This window comes from Lactuca serriola, chromosome 8 (genome assembly GCF_051521515.1).
Source record: "Lactuca serriola cultivar US96UC23 chromosome 8, Lser_US96UC23_V15, whole genome shotgun sequence".
Classification (NCBI taxonomy): domain Eukaryota; kingdom Viridiplantae; phylum Streptophyta; class Magnoliopsida; order Asterales; family Asteraceae; genus Lactuca; species Lactuca serriola.
The window spans coordinates 76,447,763-76,465,201 of NC_136415.1; the positions used below are offsets into that span (position 1 = coordinate 76,447,763).

General features: G+C 34.7%; 3 protein-coding genes across 3 annotated transcripts; all 3 read left to right on the top strand.

Moving 5' to 3' along the window:
• The first annotated feature begins 171 nt into the window (after positions 1-171).
• LOC145067062 (uncharacterized) lies at positions 172-1,290 on the top strand. Its single transcript, XM_079014280.1, has one exon. It carries the CDS (start codon positions 172-174, stop codon positions 1,288-1,290), a length of 1,119 nt encoding a protein of 372 aa, XP_078870406.1.
• An 887-nt stretch (positions 1,291-2,177) lies between these two features.
• Positions 2,178-3,050, top strand: LOC145067063 (uncharacterized). The gene has a single exon (XM_079014281.1). It carries the CDS (start codon positions 2,178-2,180, stop codon positions 3,048-3,050), a length of 873 nt encoding a protein of 290 aa, XP_078870407.1.
• Positions 3,051-11,476: 8,426 nt separating this feature from the next.
• Positions 11,477-14,130, top strand: LOC145069875 (receptor-like protein EIX2). Its single transcript, XM_079016822.1, has 3 exons — positions 11,477-12,187; positions 12,269-12,326; positions 12,484-14,130. The coding sequence occupies exon 3, from the start codon at positions 12,720-12,722 to the stop codon at positions 14,127-14,129; it is 1,410 nt and encodes a 469-aa protein (XP_078872948.1). The 5' UTR covers positions 11,477-12,187; positions 12,269-12,326; positions 12,484-12,719; the 3' UTR covers position 14,130.
• The last annotated feature ends 3,309 nt before the right edge of the window (positions 14,131-17,439 follow it).

Here is a 17,439-nt window from a genome sequence, read left to right on the forward strand (position 1 = left end):
TATCAGAGCAGAATAGATCCTAAATCATCGAATCATCAGATTACTAAAGGACCATGGGAAACGAAGGCGACTCTTCAGGACCATCCAACTCATTTGTGATTGTGCAGATAATTCATGATGCCCTATTCCCTACTGGAGTATGAGACAAACTACAAATTGTGGTCTCAATTGATGGAGATGCGTATCGGAGCTCGGAGCAAATCGGGGCTCCTTACCGGTACATCGACGAAACCAACAACGAATGAAAAGGCGATCGAAACTTGGATCACTGATAACAATAGGGTCAAGAGTTGGCTCGTTGACTCAATGAATCCAACCCTAATGCGCCGATTTATTCATCTCCAAACAGTAGCTGAAATTTGGGAAGCAGTGAAAAAAACCTTCTATGATGGGTCCGATGAAACCCAGTTGTTTGAACTGAACATAAGGTCCTTCAATACTCGTCAGAGTGGGAGATCCTTACCAACTTACTACAACGAGTTGGTAAGTATCTTCCAAGAGATTGATGCTCGATTAACCCCTGAAGAGGACACTGTGGAGTCTACGGTAGCATCAAGCAAAACTCTATCAAGATTTCGAGTCCACATTTTCCTAGCAGGTCTGGATCAGGAGTTTAACCAGGCTAGGAGCGAAATCCTAAGGAAGGATCCACCCCTCGATCTTGAATCATCGTATGCCTACATTCGCAAAGACCATAGTCAAAGACAATCAATGGAGGAACCCAAGCCAGAACCTGACAGCATGGTGCATTTGGCCTCACGAAATCGAACTCAGAACACCAAAGGAAGAAATAACAAGGGAAATATGCTTATGTGTACTCACTGTGGCGAAGATGGACAATCAAAAACCAAATGCTATGAACTTATTGGCTACCCGGAGTGGTGGGATTTCACAAAGAAACCTAGAAAAAAGATTGGCCAAGCTGCTACTGTCAAGTCTTCACAAACTGAGGAAACGACTATTCCTATAGCAGCTCACACTTCTACAAACACGGGTATGTCCATTAGTAACCAAAACAATCAAAATAACAGGTGTATAATTGATACAGGTGCAAAAGATCATATGACGAATGATCCAGCAAAATTAATTAAGTATCATACTCCAAAACAAGCAAATGTTAAAACCGCAAATGGGGAAATGGCACATGTAGTTGGTGAAGGAACTGTAAAAGTAACAAACTCTATGGATCTTGATTGTGTTCTTGTAGTTCCCTCACTATCTTCAAATTTACTATCCGTCAGCCAAATTACAGAAGCACTAAACTGTTATGTAATTTTTTGGAAAAAATGATTGTGTCTTTCAGGATATGGAAACTCATCAGACTCTTGGCTATGGTACTAGGCGTGGCAGGTTGTATTATCTTGAAGAAAATCATCAAAGTCAAGCATATCATGAAGGAGTAGTGGAAATAAATAAGTGTGGCAATGTTATAGCATCGTAGGCTAGGACATTTATCTTTTGGTTATCTTAGGAAGCTTAAACCTAATTTACTTTCAAATGTAACGGATAGTGATTTCAAGTGTGGTATTTGTGAGTTAGCAAAAAACACAAAATTTTCATATGGTTCTAGCGATAATAAAACTTTCGTTCCATTTATGAAAATTCACTCGGATGTATGGGGTCCTGCTCTTATACCCACTCCTGATGGTGCAAAGTACTTTGTAACCTTTATTGAAGAAAGTACTCGTATGGTATGGGTACCACTCCTTAAACACAAAGGGGAGGTATTCAATGCTTTTGAAGAACTATACAATACTATAAAAACTATGTACAGGAGGGAAGTCCAAATACTCCAGTCCGATAATGGGGGGAGTATATAAACAATCAAATGAAGAATTTTTGTAAGGCAAACTTGATTCACCACCAAAATTCATGTGCTCGGTCATCCCAACAAAACGGACTAGCTGCGGGGAGAAACAGACAACTCCTCGAAATAGTTCGAGCCTCTCTCTTTGATATGGAAGTACCTCGAAAAATTTTGGGGTGAGGCATTACGATCATCTGCGTATCTCTTAAACCGAACACGATCAAAGGTACTAGGTTTTAAACCTCCACTACAAAAGCTTTGTGACCTTACAGGAATACAAACAAGTGATGGTCTTGAACCACGCATATTTGGGTGTACCACATATGTTCACCAAAATGTGGGAAATTTGGAGCCAAGGTCAGTTCGATGCATGTTTCTTGGGTATGCAGATGCAAAGAAAGGGTATATATGTTTTGATCTTATCCAAAATAAGGTTCATGTCACGCGTGATGTTGCATTTCATGAAACAATTCCATACTTTGGTCATGAATGTTCCCTTCAGGGGGAGAAAAACGAAGAAGTGAAAACACATGACTTTCATGAACTATCCATGTTTTTTGATGAAGAAGAAGGTGAATGTGGGAATTACGAAATTCAAATTGATGTCGATACGCCTAGTACCAATAGTGAGCCAGAGCCTAGTACAAACGGAAACCATGAAAACCATGAGCTGGAGTCGGAACAACCTAATACCACTAACACTCCAGATGTTACTAATATCCCAGATGTCAATTCTGGGAATTCTGATGTTGTCTTGCAGGATATGAATGAAGAAGGAAGCGAAAGGCGTTACCCAGTGAGGATCAATCGAGGCCAACCAAAGAGACAATATGTACCTGACTTAAAAGCAAAAGCAAAATACCCCATCGGGAACTTTGTATCACACCACAGGCTTTCAGATACTCATGCTCTAAGGGTAGAAAAAATGTCATCTGTTACTATTCCAAGAGATGTACAAGAAGCTCTAAAAGATGTAAAGTGGAAAAAGGCAATGAATGAAGAAATGGAGGCGCTGCAAAAGAATGAGACATGGGAGCTTGTGAATCTTCCTAAAGGCAAGAAAACAGTAGGATGTAGGTGGATTTATAACATCAAACTCGATGAAAAGGGAAACATAGACCGGTATAAAGCTAGACTCGTAGCAAAGGGATATACACAAAAATATGGCATAGACTATGGAGATACATTTGCTCGTAGCAAAGATGAATACGATCAGAATTTTGATATCCATTGCAGCGAGTAGAGACTGGCCCTTGAAACAATTTGATGTAAATAACGCTTTCTTGAATGGATACCAGGAGGAAGAGGTATATATGGATCCACCACCAGGAACAAACAGCAACGAAAGAGTTTGCAAGTTAAAGAAGGCATTATATGGGTTAAAGCAATCTCCTCGTGCGTGGTTTGGGAGGTTTTCAACCTTTATGAAGAAAATTGGATACAAACAGAGTGATGCTGACCATACGCTCTTCGTCAAAGGAGGAAAAGATAAGGTTACAGCTCTCATAGTTTATGTAGATGACATGGTGGTAACTAGAAACGATCATGAGGAAATAACCAAGTTACAAAAGGTTCTTGCTACAGAGTTTGAGTTAAAGGATCTAGGTCACCTAAAGTACTTCTTAGGCATTGAAGTATCTAGGTCAAGAGCAGGAATCAACCTTTGCCAGCGAAAATACGTATTGGATCTACTGGCTGAAACTGGAATGCTAGATTGCAAACTGGTTAATACTCCTATTGAAACTAATCACTCATTGTCAATCAGTGAGAACCAAGTTCTAGCAAACAAAGAAAGGTATCAAAAATTGGTGGGAAAACTTATATATTTGGCTCATACACGACCAGACATTGCGTATGCTGTGAGCGTGGTTAGTCATTTTATGCATGCTCTAGGAGAAGAACACATGAATGTTGTTAACTGAATACTAAGTTACCTTAAGTCATCTCCTGGAAAAGGCTTATTTTTTGGAAGGAACACAGATCGCAACAAGGAACTAGAAGTAAGAGGTTACACAGACGCTGATTGGGGTAGTGATCGAATGGATGGCAATTCTACCTCTGGATACTTCACATTTGTGGGAGGAAATTTAGTGACATGGAGGAGTAAAAAGCAAAAAGTAGTGTCTCGATCAAGTGCGGAGGCCGAGTTTCGGGGAATGGTACATGGAATATGTGAACTACTATGGATAAGAAGAATTCTCATGGATTTGGGAATAGTATTGATTACACCCATGCTATTATATTGTGATAATGAATCTGTTGTGAAAATTGCTAACAATCCTATACAACATGATCGAACAAAGCATGTGGAGATTGACCGGCATTTCATTAAGGACCACTTTGAGAAAAGAACCGTGGAGTTACCACATGTTGCATCGAAAGAGCAGTTGGTTGATATGCTAACTAAGGCTGTGTGTGGAAGAATATTTGAAAGCTCTCTTGACAAGCTGGGAATGGTTGATATCCACTCACCACCTTGAGGGGGAATGTTGGTGAGAGCTTAGTAGATCAGATTTGTTGTGTAATTTCTATCTAGTCCTAACACTCCGCTGTCTGGGAGATTCGGGCCCCGCCCACACTCCGCTACTAACATGCATACAAGTATCACACTAATAACAAACATATCTATCAAACAGTCACATAACTATACTCAAATAATACTACAAGATTCGGGCCCTGCCCACACTCAAATACTAACATATCACATATACGGGCTGGCCTTGGTGCCTTAGACCTGTTCCTACTGAATGATAACTCACCTCTCAAGCTGGATGCTGATATTTCAAGTGAGGAAATCTCCGATGGCTGCTCCAACGACTCCCCGACTATAAATTCACAAGGAAAACTTAGTCAAAAACTAAGAATCCTTTGAAGGGGAAAATGACCATTTTTCCTTCTGAGCTAATTTGGACCATAACCTGGGCCCAATCCCTTTTAACTTTTCTAAGCCTGCTAATGGCCAACTAAAGACCCACTAATGGCCTAATCTTCTAAATTGGGCCCAATTCCTCAAATGGGCCTTTCCTTAATCCCAACCATGTCCTTGGTCCATTATCTAATTTTTGATGGGCCATTTCGGCCCAATAACTGCTAAGCCTAAAGATCGGCTCAAACCGAGGACCAAAAGTCGTAAGCCTAAAATCGGAGAGTACGATGAGCGTACTCCTCTATACACTACACATACTTCTTGAATGGCTTGTAAGATGCGCTTGTTGGCGTGTACACCCAGCGTGCTACTCTGTTAAGCCATCTTCTTCAAAACTTCTTAATCCTTAAAGACACTAAGTCCAAATTACAGATCTGAGTCCAATAACGTCTTAGCCCATAAAGTCGACTACTTGGTGGCTTGCAACCCACCAAGTGATCCCAAACTTAGAATATAGCAATTAACTTCATGAAATGGCTAGATCTCATGCATGGTTATCAATAGGCCCTAAAGATTGAAACTTTACTGCTTATGGGACACATTTAGCTCTAAGGGTGGCAACCCTAAGCCTAAATACGAAGTTGCACCATAAAAATCTGTTCTTTGGACCTAAAAAGGTCCAAAGCTCCATAAAACTAGATCTAAGCATTTATGAGGAAAGTTGGAAGCTTTATACCTCCTATTAGTGCCAAAAGGTGAGGTAATCTCAGATCCTTGAGCTCAGGATACAAAAGTTCATCTTCTCCAACTTCTCTTCTCTTCTAATTCCAAGCTCTACTTCACCAAAACAAGCTTCAAAAGTCCAAACACACACACACACAAGAATGGAGTAAGAGAGGGTTTCTAGGGTTTCTAAGGATGAGGGGATGTAAGGAGGCTAGGGTTTGAGCCATAATGTGGTATTTATATGGCTTAAGCCCTTAACCGATAAATCCACTATTGATGAAAAACGTGTTTTTGATCAGTGGGAGTGATCAAACCGCATGTCTCTAATGATCATTAGAAGCTCCATATCATCTGTTATCTGTGGTGCAATTCCTGATTCTAAAACAGCCACCGGATATATTAAGTCGGTTGAGGAGCAATTCAAGGGTACCTCTAAAGGCCATGCTAGTACTCTTATCCTTAAAATGCTCACAACTAAATATGAAGGATCTGGTGGTGTCCGAGAACACATAATGGTAATGAATGACATGGCCAACAAACTTAAAAGTATGGAAATGGAAATTTCTGAAGGTTTTTTAGTTCACTTTATTATGATATTTTAATATTGTAGTTTAGCTAATTTATGATTATAATTTAGTTTTTGCATTACTTTAACATTATTAACCAATTTATAATAATTATTAGAAAGAAATTGAAAAGTCATGGAGGTTTCAAATGAATGCGGTGCAATGTGTTGCACAAAAACATCTATATAGTTGAAATGTTTACAAATATATTTTTTTTAAAATATAAGAATAACGTTGTTGTTAAATTTTATATACTAATTCGTATACTAAGTTGATATAATATATTGATTATTTTGAATTATATGATAATATATATATATATATATATATATATATATATATATATATATATATATAACTGCATAACAATTAATAAAATTAAATATAATATATGGTTTAATGTTATTTATAGTTGTTGTTTTTGTTAATTAATTTTTTTTAAAATTTATTTGCTTAACATTTTAATTTCTATCATTATAATTATTTAAAACATCAAACATTGTTTTTTTAATTTTAAAAGTAACAATATAATCATTTATGTAAGGTTATTTTTAACTATTGTTATTGTAAGTTTTTATAAGCTATTTATTTTAAAACTTTTAACGATTATAAAAATATCTTTAGGAAATATTGTAATTAAACTGATATTACAATTTAGTTTTTGCATTTAGCGCTACAACTTATTACTTTTAACTAAAATATTCTTTGGGTTTTTTAAGTGGAACTTGAATTTATATTTAGGTTCACACTGTAATGTTATATTTAAATTAACAATTTAAGTATTTTGTCCAAACAGTTCAAAAATTGTAGCTTTAAACTGATAATGATTTACATACAACAACATATTAAATATAATAAATTAAGTATAATATATTAAATGTTAATGACATAACTTTCTAAATAAAAGTAAAGATATTATGTTAATATTGAAATTTAATTTATTTGTGGTTACGCTATATGTTTGATATTTATTTAACCTTATTAACCAACTTATAATCATTATTAGAAAGATACTACAATTTATCACTTTTAACTATTTAAAAAAGATTCTTTGGATTGTTTAAGTTAAACTGAGATTTATATTTAAGTTGACCATGTAATATTATATTTAAATTAATTATTTAAGTATTTTATACAAATTGTTCAAAATTTGTAGCTTTAAAATGATAACGGTTTATATCCAACAATATATTAAAACTAATAAATTAAATATAATATGTTAAAAGTTAAAAAAACATAACTTTATAAGTAGAAGTAAATATGTTCTTTTATTATTGAAATTTAGTTTATATATGATTATACTTTATGTTTGATATTTATTTAACCTTATGAACCAACTTATAATCATTATTATAAATAAATTAAAAGGTTATGGGAATTTCAAATAAATGTGATGAAGGAATCGTGCATGAGAGTTTCAAATGAATGTGGTGAAAGGAAAAATGTTTCATTTATAAGTTTACTAGACGAATTCACGTACGTTGCACAACATATATATTGTTAAAATATTGAAAAATATATGTTTAAAATGGTTATGTTGTTAACATTAACTTTGACATAATATTTTGAACAATATTATTCATTGACATCAACCCACATTCCTCATTAATAAAATTAAATACAATTACCAATTTAATATTATTTTTAACAACTGTTATGATTGGTTAATTTAAATTTTTTACTTAAGTGATTATTTTCTAATTTAAATAATGATGTTCATTTAAAATACAATTTATTTGTTGTTAACGTTATGTAATTTATAAATTGATGTTATTATCATTTAAAATTATTGTTCTTTAGTTTTAAACCACTTATTACTATTATTAAGTTAAAGAATATTTTTAAGAAACACTTAATACTACTATTAAAATGTTAAACACACACTAAATAATAAATTAATAAGATAGACAATTTGCATTCAAAAGAGACCTACATGGATAATATGACATATCCATGATTTTTATAATTTGATTTTATTATTTATAATTATTGTTATTAGTTTTAAAACCACTTATTATTAATAATAAATAAAAGAAAACTTTTAAAAGACACTTATTATTATAATTAAAATGTTAAACATGTACTAAAATATAAAGTAATAAGATAGACAATTTGCATTTTAAAAGAGACTTACATGGATACTATGGATAATATTGCATATCCACGATTTTTAATTAATTATTACTTTGAAACAACACAAACATACAAACATATATACAATATTTAATTAAATATTATCTATATAACTTTCTATAACATATGATCGATAACATGAATCTAATCTAATTTACATTAAAGTTTCAACCACAACATGACTGTTTTAAAAGAATACTTAAACCAAGAAAAATATAAAATAAGAATTAACATATAACAAACTTACAAACTAAATCTTTAAAATAATAACATGGCTCGAAAAATGGTCCAAAGCCTTGAAACCAACACAAAACCTTTAAACTTATTTTCTTTGTAAATTATGCATGTGATTTGTATTTGTGTGTCTACTCAAATAGAATGACATTTTTATAGTAGACTGTATCTCATAGGTTTAACTGTGATGATAGTGGTCCGGTCGATTTATTTTATGTTTTCTTTCATCCATTGTTTAGACTTTATTGGGTCTATAGGATTTTCTGAGCAAACTTTTTTAAGTAAACTTTCAATTTTTGAAAAAATTTCTTGGTTAAGTAAAAAATTTGAACTCTTCCTCATTCTCCCACATTTTAAAAGACAAGGTTTCTTCAATTTTTCTTTGAGAGATGTTGACAGGTTCTGGTTTTTTAAATTTTGTATTATTTTTCATTGATTCTAAAAATCCATGTTTTCCACTTCTATAAGCGTTTGTGATTTTATCAACAATGATTTGAACACCATTGTTGTGGAAAGTAACTGTTTTGAAATTTTGTACAAATGGTCTATACAAAAGCATAAGTTATTTCCTAGGATGAAATTTATTCCACATTCTTGTTGGTATATAGAGGGGATATGGAATATTTCTCCAACAAGTCTTATCTGTAAATCAACACATTTTTTGTTGATAATTACAGTTTCTTTTGCTATAGAAACCTTTATAGGTTTTGGAGTGTTAATCCAATGTTCTTTTGGAATAACATATTTACTTGCGATACAAAGACTGGCTCCTATATCAATATAACAATTTAAATCAATTTGTTTGTATCCGACGAATCTAAATTGTAACGACGTAAATTTTCAAAACAATTTTTCATTTTTCAAACAACATAATTATCATTTAAACATTCTCAAATCTCATGTTCAACAATTGTCATCAAATAAAAACATATCCCACGATCACAAATAAGGTCTTCTGTCTGTGTGTACGGATCATGTCGGCGCCTTCCTGCGATCGTCACTAGTACCTGAAACACATAACACATAACACTGTAAGCATAAATGCTTAGTGAGTTCCCCAAAATACCACATATAACACATATTAGCCAGTCGAGGCTATAACTCTGTTTGACCCCCTGGTCAATATGTCTCAGTGGGACCCTCCAGTCCTATAACTCAGTGGGCCCTCTGGCCCTAACTTTGTGGACCTTCTGGTCCTAACTCTGTAAACTCTGGATCATACATAACACAAATCACATAAAATCATATCATATAGATAGCATACAAGATACTCTGTCACATAGCTCTAATTACCACTCTAGGTAAAGTACAGTGAGAAGACTCACCTCAGGTAACTCGGTAAATCTCGAACTCGGTAATACTGGTAGCCTCCCCCTAATTACATGGAATCATTACTCTAATCAATACAACTCTCAAGGCTAGACTAATCCCTCTCTAAGTTCTCCCAGAAGGTTAAAAGACCATTTTACCCCTCTCATGGCTCAAAGACCCAAACATTGACTAAACCCTAAAAGTCAACAAAAGTCAACTCTCCGGGTTACGCTGCGCGTGCCAAACCTGTAAGCTGGGTGTACCCGGCCACCTCACAGAATCGGGGTACGTGACCCCCTACGTTGCGCATACTGGGATTACGCCCCGCGTAAGTCCCAGTTTCATACTCCTTTGATTTTGGGTCTTAAACGGTTAAGACACACGTCTAACTTTCAGATCTGACTGTCCCTAAGCCTCTTAATCCATAAAGTCGGTGACTTTAAGCCTTTCCATGGCTGTAAAAGTCACCAACACCCAAATCATTCCATTTCCAATACTTTAAAGCCCATAACTCAAGCATGACTCCATAATGACGACCAAGTTGGGATTTTTATGGATCTGCAACACATATATCACTGAAATGGGACAGATCTAGGTCCATGAAGTCCCTTTTGCTCATAAAGTCTCCACCTTTGGAACTTAAACCCTAATAGATAAAGATATAGATATAGATATTAATATAGATACTTATTTTGATTAAGAGAAAATTAAAAAGGAACAAAGACCAAAAGAATACACGATCGTTGATACAAATTGTCCATTGACTTCCATGTTGACTTTAAAGTCATGCGAGGCATACAAAGAAACTACTTGGATCTCTTATGTATCATTTTCCTGTGAACAAATTCACGAGTTCTGTGTATCATTTCCGACTTAAATCTATTAAAATAATAATATATCTTTTCTAAATTCATACAGGTTTATGCATTTCAATATATAAAAATAATACTATAGTTTTTAAATAATGTGATTCAAGAGATTATTGCAAGTATTAGATTACGATATAGTTTTTTCATCCACATGAAAAGAAAAATAGCCAATGGCCAAAAAAAAAAATTAATTTTGTGGATACAAATCAAACGTCAACTTCCATGTATATTACGTTTGTCATTGGAAAAATAAATATAGATAAAGGCCAAATGCATATGGATACAAAATTCCCATTGACTTTCAAGTCTCCCATCACAATGTTTGATTGATGTACTCATTAGTTTGTAACTTGTAACTTTAGTATGATAAATTAAAATTATTGTTTTCATATTATAAAATAAGACAAATAAAATAACCAAATGAGACAAATAAACAAAGTGAATGTTGCATGTGATTTGGAGAGACTGATGTCTCAAATGTGAGGTCTACGTTGAACATCTTGGTTAAATATCTTGAACAATTTTTTAGAGTAAATTACAAAAATGGTCACTGCTATTTTTTAATCAACTACAGTGTTTTCAATTGTAACCAACCGCCGTTATGATTTGATTTGGTTTTGGTTAGGCTATGCTCCCTAACAAATATTATATGATTAAATTGTCCGTAACATATTATTAATTTTTTTTCTAAATTATTCTTTTTATTTTTTATTTTAGGGTAAATTACAGAAATAGTACCTGTGGTTATACAATAATTTTGGATTGGGTCCTTGAAAGATTTGTATTGCTGATTTGATCCCTAGGGTTTTAATTTATTTTGAATCAAGTCCCAATCATTAACATTGTTTATTTTCTTCCGTTAAATACTTTTAAATTACTATTTCACCCTTGATGTCCGCCCACCAGCCCTTTTAGATCTCTTGTCGTCTGTTTCTCATACCCATCACATTGTCCGTCACTACAACATCGACCCTCTGTCGTCACTCGCCACCCCACTCAACCCCTAACCTAAGCACCCTTACCAGGTAGTTCTATTCCTTCTGTTCCCTCTCGTTCTTCTCTATTTGCGGATATCTGGAGGTAGAAGACGAACGCGTCGAAGCCATTAAAGTTGTTGTGGTTTTTTGTAAATCAATTTATGATTATTTTTTTTTTTTGGTTTCTTGTTCATTGATATCTAGGGTGCGCAATCGATTTCTGGATTTCTTGTTCAGGAATTATTTTTTTTTTTGGTTAAACGAGTGTACTTGCGTTTTTTATTCATCGATTTGCACAGCCCAAAAACCCCATTCCCCAATCCAGGTTCTAAAATTTCGACCACAGCGGATGGTGCGCCAAAGCTCGTATCAGGAAGGAACAAAAAACAAGGGTATTCATTTATTTGGAATTTTTGTTCATGAAATGCATATGGGTCTTTTGTTAATTAATGGTTTGTATTAGAAAGTAACACAAAAAGAGTGACGCCGGAACCTTTTGAAGATTTATGGACTGCATGTAAGATGAATATTGATGGATTTCCTGGAGAAGATGAAGTTGTGGTCTTGTGGGTGGTTTCCCGGAGAAGAAGATGGTGAGGGGTGGGTTGGGTAGAGGAGTAATGGGGTTAATATTTGGTTTATAGAATCGATTTGAAGGTTGTCATGAATGTGCAGGTTTTTGAAAGGCTAATATGTAGGTCTGATGCTTGGCAATTGGTATCAATTTGCATATTTTATAAGGGATATTATTGAGCTTTTCATTTGGAATTGATTTGCAGGTCCAATGCTTGGGATCGATTTGCATTCATCCGGTGGATATGAAGATGTGGAGGAGAGGTAAGGCTATATAAGTAAATTCACATACTTTTAACATTTATGAACTAAACGGTGTTAATAATAGGTGACTTAACTCAAAATGAATTGAAAACCTAGGAATGAAATCAGCACTAAAAATCTTTTAGGGACCTAATCCAAAATTTTCATATAACTGCAGGGACGATTTCTGTAATTTATCCTTTATTTTAAAAAGAGTTGGCCGGCCAAATTTTCATTTGAGTTGTGGATACAGATTCTCCATTGACTCAGTCTTCCAATATTGCAACAAGTTATTCTTCATTTATGTCTTTATAAATGTACTCGTTACTTGATCATAATATTCCATTCTTACATCATCACAATTCATCTTTCAGTTTAAACTTTCTTCTAAACTAAAATTGAGTTAGGTTCATAATGGAAAAGTGGAGGGGTTTGGGGCTCCATCTCATTTTCGTATGTGTTTTTTTGTTTGCAGCCACATATACTTGTTTGGGGCTTGGAAATGTTAGTGTCATCTGCTCTGAGCACGAGCGACTTGCTCTTCTCAACTTCAAACACAGTATCCAAGATCCTTTTGAAATGTTGTCCTCATGGGTTGGAAATGAGTGTTGCATGTGGGAAGGAATCCAGTGTGATGCTGTCACTGGAAATGTTCAACGCCTTAAACTTAATGCAGATTCCTACTACGACTTCTTTACTCGTAATAAGGTGAGCTCTTCTTTGGCAGAGTTGAGGCATCTCAAATACCTCGACTTGAGTGGGAATGGTTTTTTTCTAGGAAGTCAGATCCCTGAGTTCATTGGATCCTTTAAACAGCTGACCTACCTCAATCTATTTGATGCTGGTTTTGAAGGTATTATTCCTCCTCAAATTGGAAATCTTTCTAATTTAAAGGTTCTTAATCTCGGTTCAAACTTTTTAAAGGCGGATGAAATTGCATGGATTTCTCGCCTTCTGTCACTCGAGCTTCTCGACTTGAGTTCAGTGGATCTTAGTGGAGCACAAAACTGGGATCAAACTTTGCTTCACATGACTCCCTTGTTGAAAGAGTTAAGTTTGTCGAATTGTCTACTTTCCAATGTTGACCTTGGTGCTTTTCTTAATTTGAGTAGAATACTTCCCAACATCAAACACCTCGATCTTGGCTTCAATTCTTTCGAAGGTCCACTCCCTACCTTTTTTCAAAACATGACCTCCCTCACATTCCTCGATCTTTCCGTCTTTAATCTTAGTTTGGCATGGAACTTTCCAGACCTACTAAGCATGATCCCTTCTCTATCAGAGCTGCATTTGTTTGATTGTGGGCTCAATAGGACACATCTATCTTCCCTTCGTCTTAATTTCAGTACACTTTCTAACATCCAACACCTCGATCTTAGCTTTAATCCACTTGGAGGCATATTTCTGTCCTTTTTGACTAACATGAGCTCCCTAAGAGTCCTTGACCTTTTGGATACCATGTTGAATTCATCCCTTCCTATTATGCCTAAACTTCTAGAGCTTCATCTTTCTTATAACAAGTTTAAGCAGATTGAGCATGTTGGAATCTGGAGACAGTGCCACCTGCAACAGTTGAGAGTGACAAATAATGAATTTGGTATGGAAATGATTGACTCACCAAAAAACGCATCAGAATGCTCCCAGGATTCTTTGGCGAATTTAAGAGTTCTTGATCTATCGTACAACAGACTGGTTGGTTCAATCCCTGAATCTCTGAGTAGATTAAGATTTTTAGAAGTGCTAGATCTATCTCAAAATCACTTGACTGGTCCTGTTCCAGAGTTCCCTGGTAACCTTACCAAACTTGACCTTTCTTCTAACTAATTGACTGGTTCAATTCCAAAGTCCCTTGGAACATTAGCAGCTTTAACAGATTTGAATCTAAGTTCTAATTTGTTAAATGGGTCTATTCCACTTTCAATAGGGAAACTTGCCAAACTCCGTTCTCTCGTTCTCTCCAACAATTCTTTAGAAGGAGTAGTTACCGAAGCCTATTTTGCCAACCTTTCCATGTTGAAGGACTTGGATGCTTCTTCTAACACTAAGTTGACATTCAATGTTTCACGTGGGTGGATACCTCCATTCCAATTAAAATCTCTTAATCTCAGTTCTTGCAATATCAGTAATGGATTCCCGCAGTGGCTTCGAAAACAACAGAAGCTTCAAATCTTAGTGTTGTCAAATGCTACACTTTCAGGACCTCTGCCCACATGGTTGCGGAAGATGCCCATCATTCCTGTCTTAGATCTCTCTCACAACAAATTCAGCGGACCTCTGACAAACCTTCCCAATGGTGGAAATGATAAAGTGTATACATATTCTCCTGAGCCCGCATTACTTCTGGAATATAACCTTTTCAATGGGTCGATTCCAAGGTCATTGTGCAGAAGAACATATTTAGTAGGACTTGATCTTTCCAAAAATATGTTAAGTGGGAAAATTCCCAACTGTTTGGGGAATCTGAAGGATTTGACTAACATGATATTAAGCTCAAATTGGCTCTCTGGTGTCATTCCAAGTTCAATAGCTCTTAATTCATCATTATTTTGGTTAAGTTTGAATGACAATAACTTTATTGGTGAACTTCCACGAGAATTGGCAAATCTACAACTTTTGCAAGTCTTAGATTTGGGTGATAATAAGTTCTCTGGAAATATACCAAAATGGATTGGAGAAAAATTTATAGATTTGGTAGTTTTGAGGTTACACAAAAACAACTTCACCGGTAGAATTCCTCGATCTCTGTGCAAAATTTCAACTCTTCAAATTTTGGATCTTGCATACAACAAATTAACAGGGACCATCCCCCGTTGTGTAGGAAAGTTAAATGGCATGGTTGAGAGTCACTCAATACCTTTGTATCATTCCGCTTCCGATTATGATAAGAATGTGATTCAGGGCATGAAAGGTGTTGATCTTGAATATACAACAATTTGGGGTATGGTTTATAACATGGATCTTTCAAGCAATAAGCTTGTGGGAGAAATACCGGTCGAGCTAACTGCACTTTCTAAGTTAGTGGGTCTCAATTTGTCTAATAATCATCTCAGTGGGGAGATTCCACACAACATTGGAAAGATGACAGAGTTATTTTCTCTTCAAGCATGGCAGCTTTGCACTTTTTGAGCCATTTGAATTTGTCATACAACAACTTGTCGGGTCAAATTCCAACAGGAAATCAACTGCAAACGCTTAATGATCCTTCAATATATGCTGGGAACGAACATCTATGTGGGCCTCCATTGCCAAACACTTGCTCAAATCATCACGATCCAACAACAACAAGAAGCAAGAAGAAACACAAAGCAACTGATGAGTGGATGAAGGTATGGTTGTTTTACGGGGACATAATGAGTGGTTTTGTAACAGGGTTTTGGGGTGTTATTGGAGTTGTGTTGTTCAAGAAGCAGTGGAGACAGAAGCTTTTCATGTTTGCTGAGGTAATGGTAGACAAGATATATGTTGCAGTCATGCTAAGAGTTTCCAAAATCAAGAAAGGAAGAGAAGCTGCATAGATCCTCTGGAATGCAAGTAGGTCTCCAGTATATATTATCAATGATTGTTTTTCTTTTTAGAAATGCTATTGTGCTTATTATTATTATATAATAGTTTTTTGTATTTTGAATTTGTATGACTTTTGTAATATATATGGGTGTTGTTTAGAGGTGGCAATTTACAAAATTTATACTGTATTGGGTATTTATACATGATCAAGTTGTAGATTAGACTACTATGGATTTGAGTTGTAGGATTTTTTTTTTCTTTTTAATTCTGCTATCTTGCTTCCGACTTTCTGTTGCTGCTCTCGCCCCTGACATGCTGTTGATCCATCAACTTTCATCCACATTGGTCCAGATAAGTAAGAACCAAGTAATCTACTCATTATTTATTTCTTCATTTGTAAATTTTCTAGTTCTAGTGAAGAAGGATGTGTGGGTGAAAGGTGGAAATTTTTTGTTGGATTTGGTATTTATAAAAGATTAAGGTCTGCTTGTATGAATACGCAATGGTAGTGGTCTTGGTTGATTATTTGGTTCTACTGCTCTCATGAGTTTGCATGAAAGTTATGAGATTAGATGAAAGGTTAATCAGTATGTAAAATGTCATCCTTTTTTTGTTTGTATGCATCTAGCTCTTTTTCCTTACAAATTTTCCATGTATCTGTAATTTCTGATTTTTAACATCATTGTAATATTTCATCTCTTTTTTTTTTTTGTCCTACATGATTGATACGAACATGTAGGAGTTTGTGCATGAACGATTCTTAAGAAAGAAGAGGTAGATTTTATAACATTTAGTCAAATATATTTCCGCAAATATCCTTGTACATTTCCTCTGAATTTAAATTGTCTGTGCAGTGAAAACAAACCCGAACATATTGCTTGAGTTTTTTTTTCATCACGTATTTTTTTGATTTGACAAAGATAGTTGTGTTATTACCATTTCATCGGGTGTTCAAGCCCTTGATGTGTATTTGAGCAATTTCTTGATGTTCCTTTTTAGTTTGTCAATGTGCATAGATTGACATGACTCATGAGTCCATGTCAATGATATAATGAATATTTGATTGAAAACTTGTTTTATTAGAGAATGGACATTTAGTTTGTCAATGTACACAGGCTTCATATCCTTTTTGTTCACTTCTTTTAGATGTAAGTAATGAGTCATTGAAGCATGCATAGTCTTTTGTTTGATAGAGTTGTTCATCTCTACTATCTTGCTTCCTTGTTTCTTTTGAACCATCTCATCATTTTACTCAATTTTCTCGTCACTTATGATGCATATTTATCATCTTTTGAGGCATAAAGTGAGTTACTTTTGAATGCTCCCCCTTTAATCATCCTTCTTCCTTGTAAACAGTTTCTGTTCAAAATTTTACAAAGACAATTGCTTCTTCAATAGTAGCAAATTTGTATTGTCCTGTAAAGATCTTAATGCTACTCACTACTAGTTTTCAAGAATCAATATCATGAAAAGTGTTGATCAAGAAAATGGAAGAAGTTGGTATATAGTTTGAACATGTACCTTTCAAGCAATAAACTTGTGGGAGAAATATTGGTTGAGCTAACTGTACTTTCTATGTTTATAATATAGCTTAAGATAACATTTTATATTATCTTTTTATTAATTTATT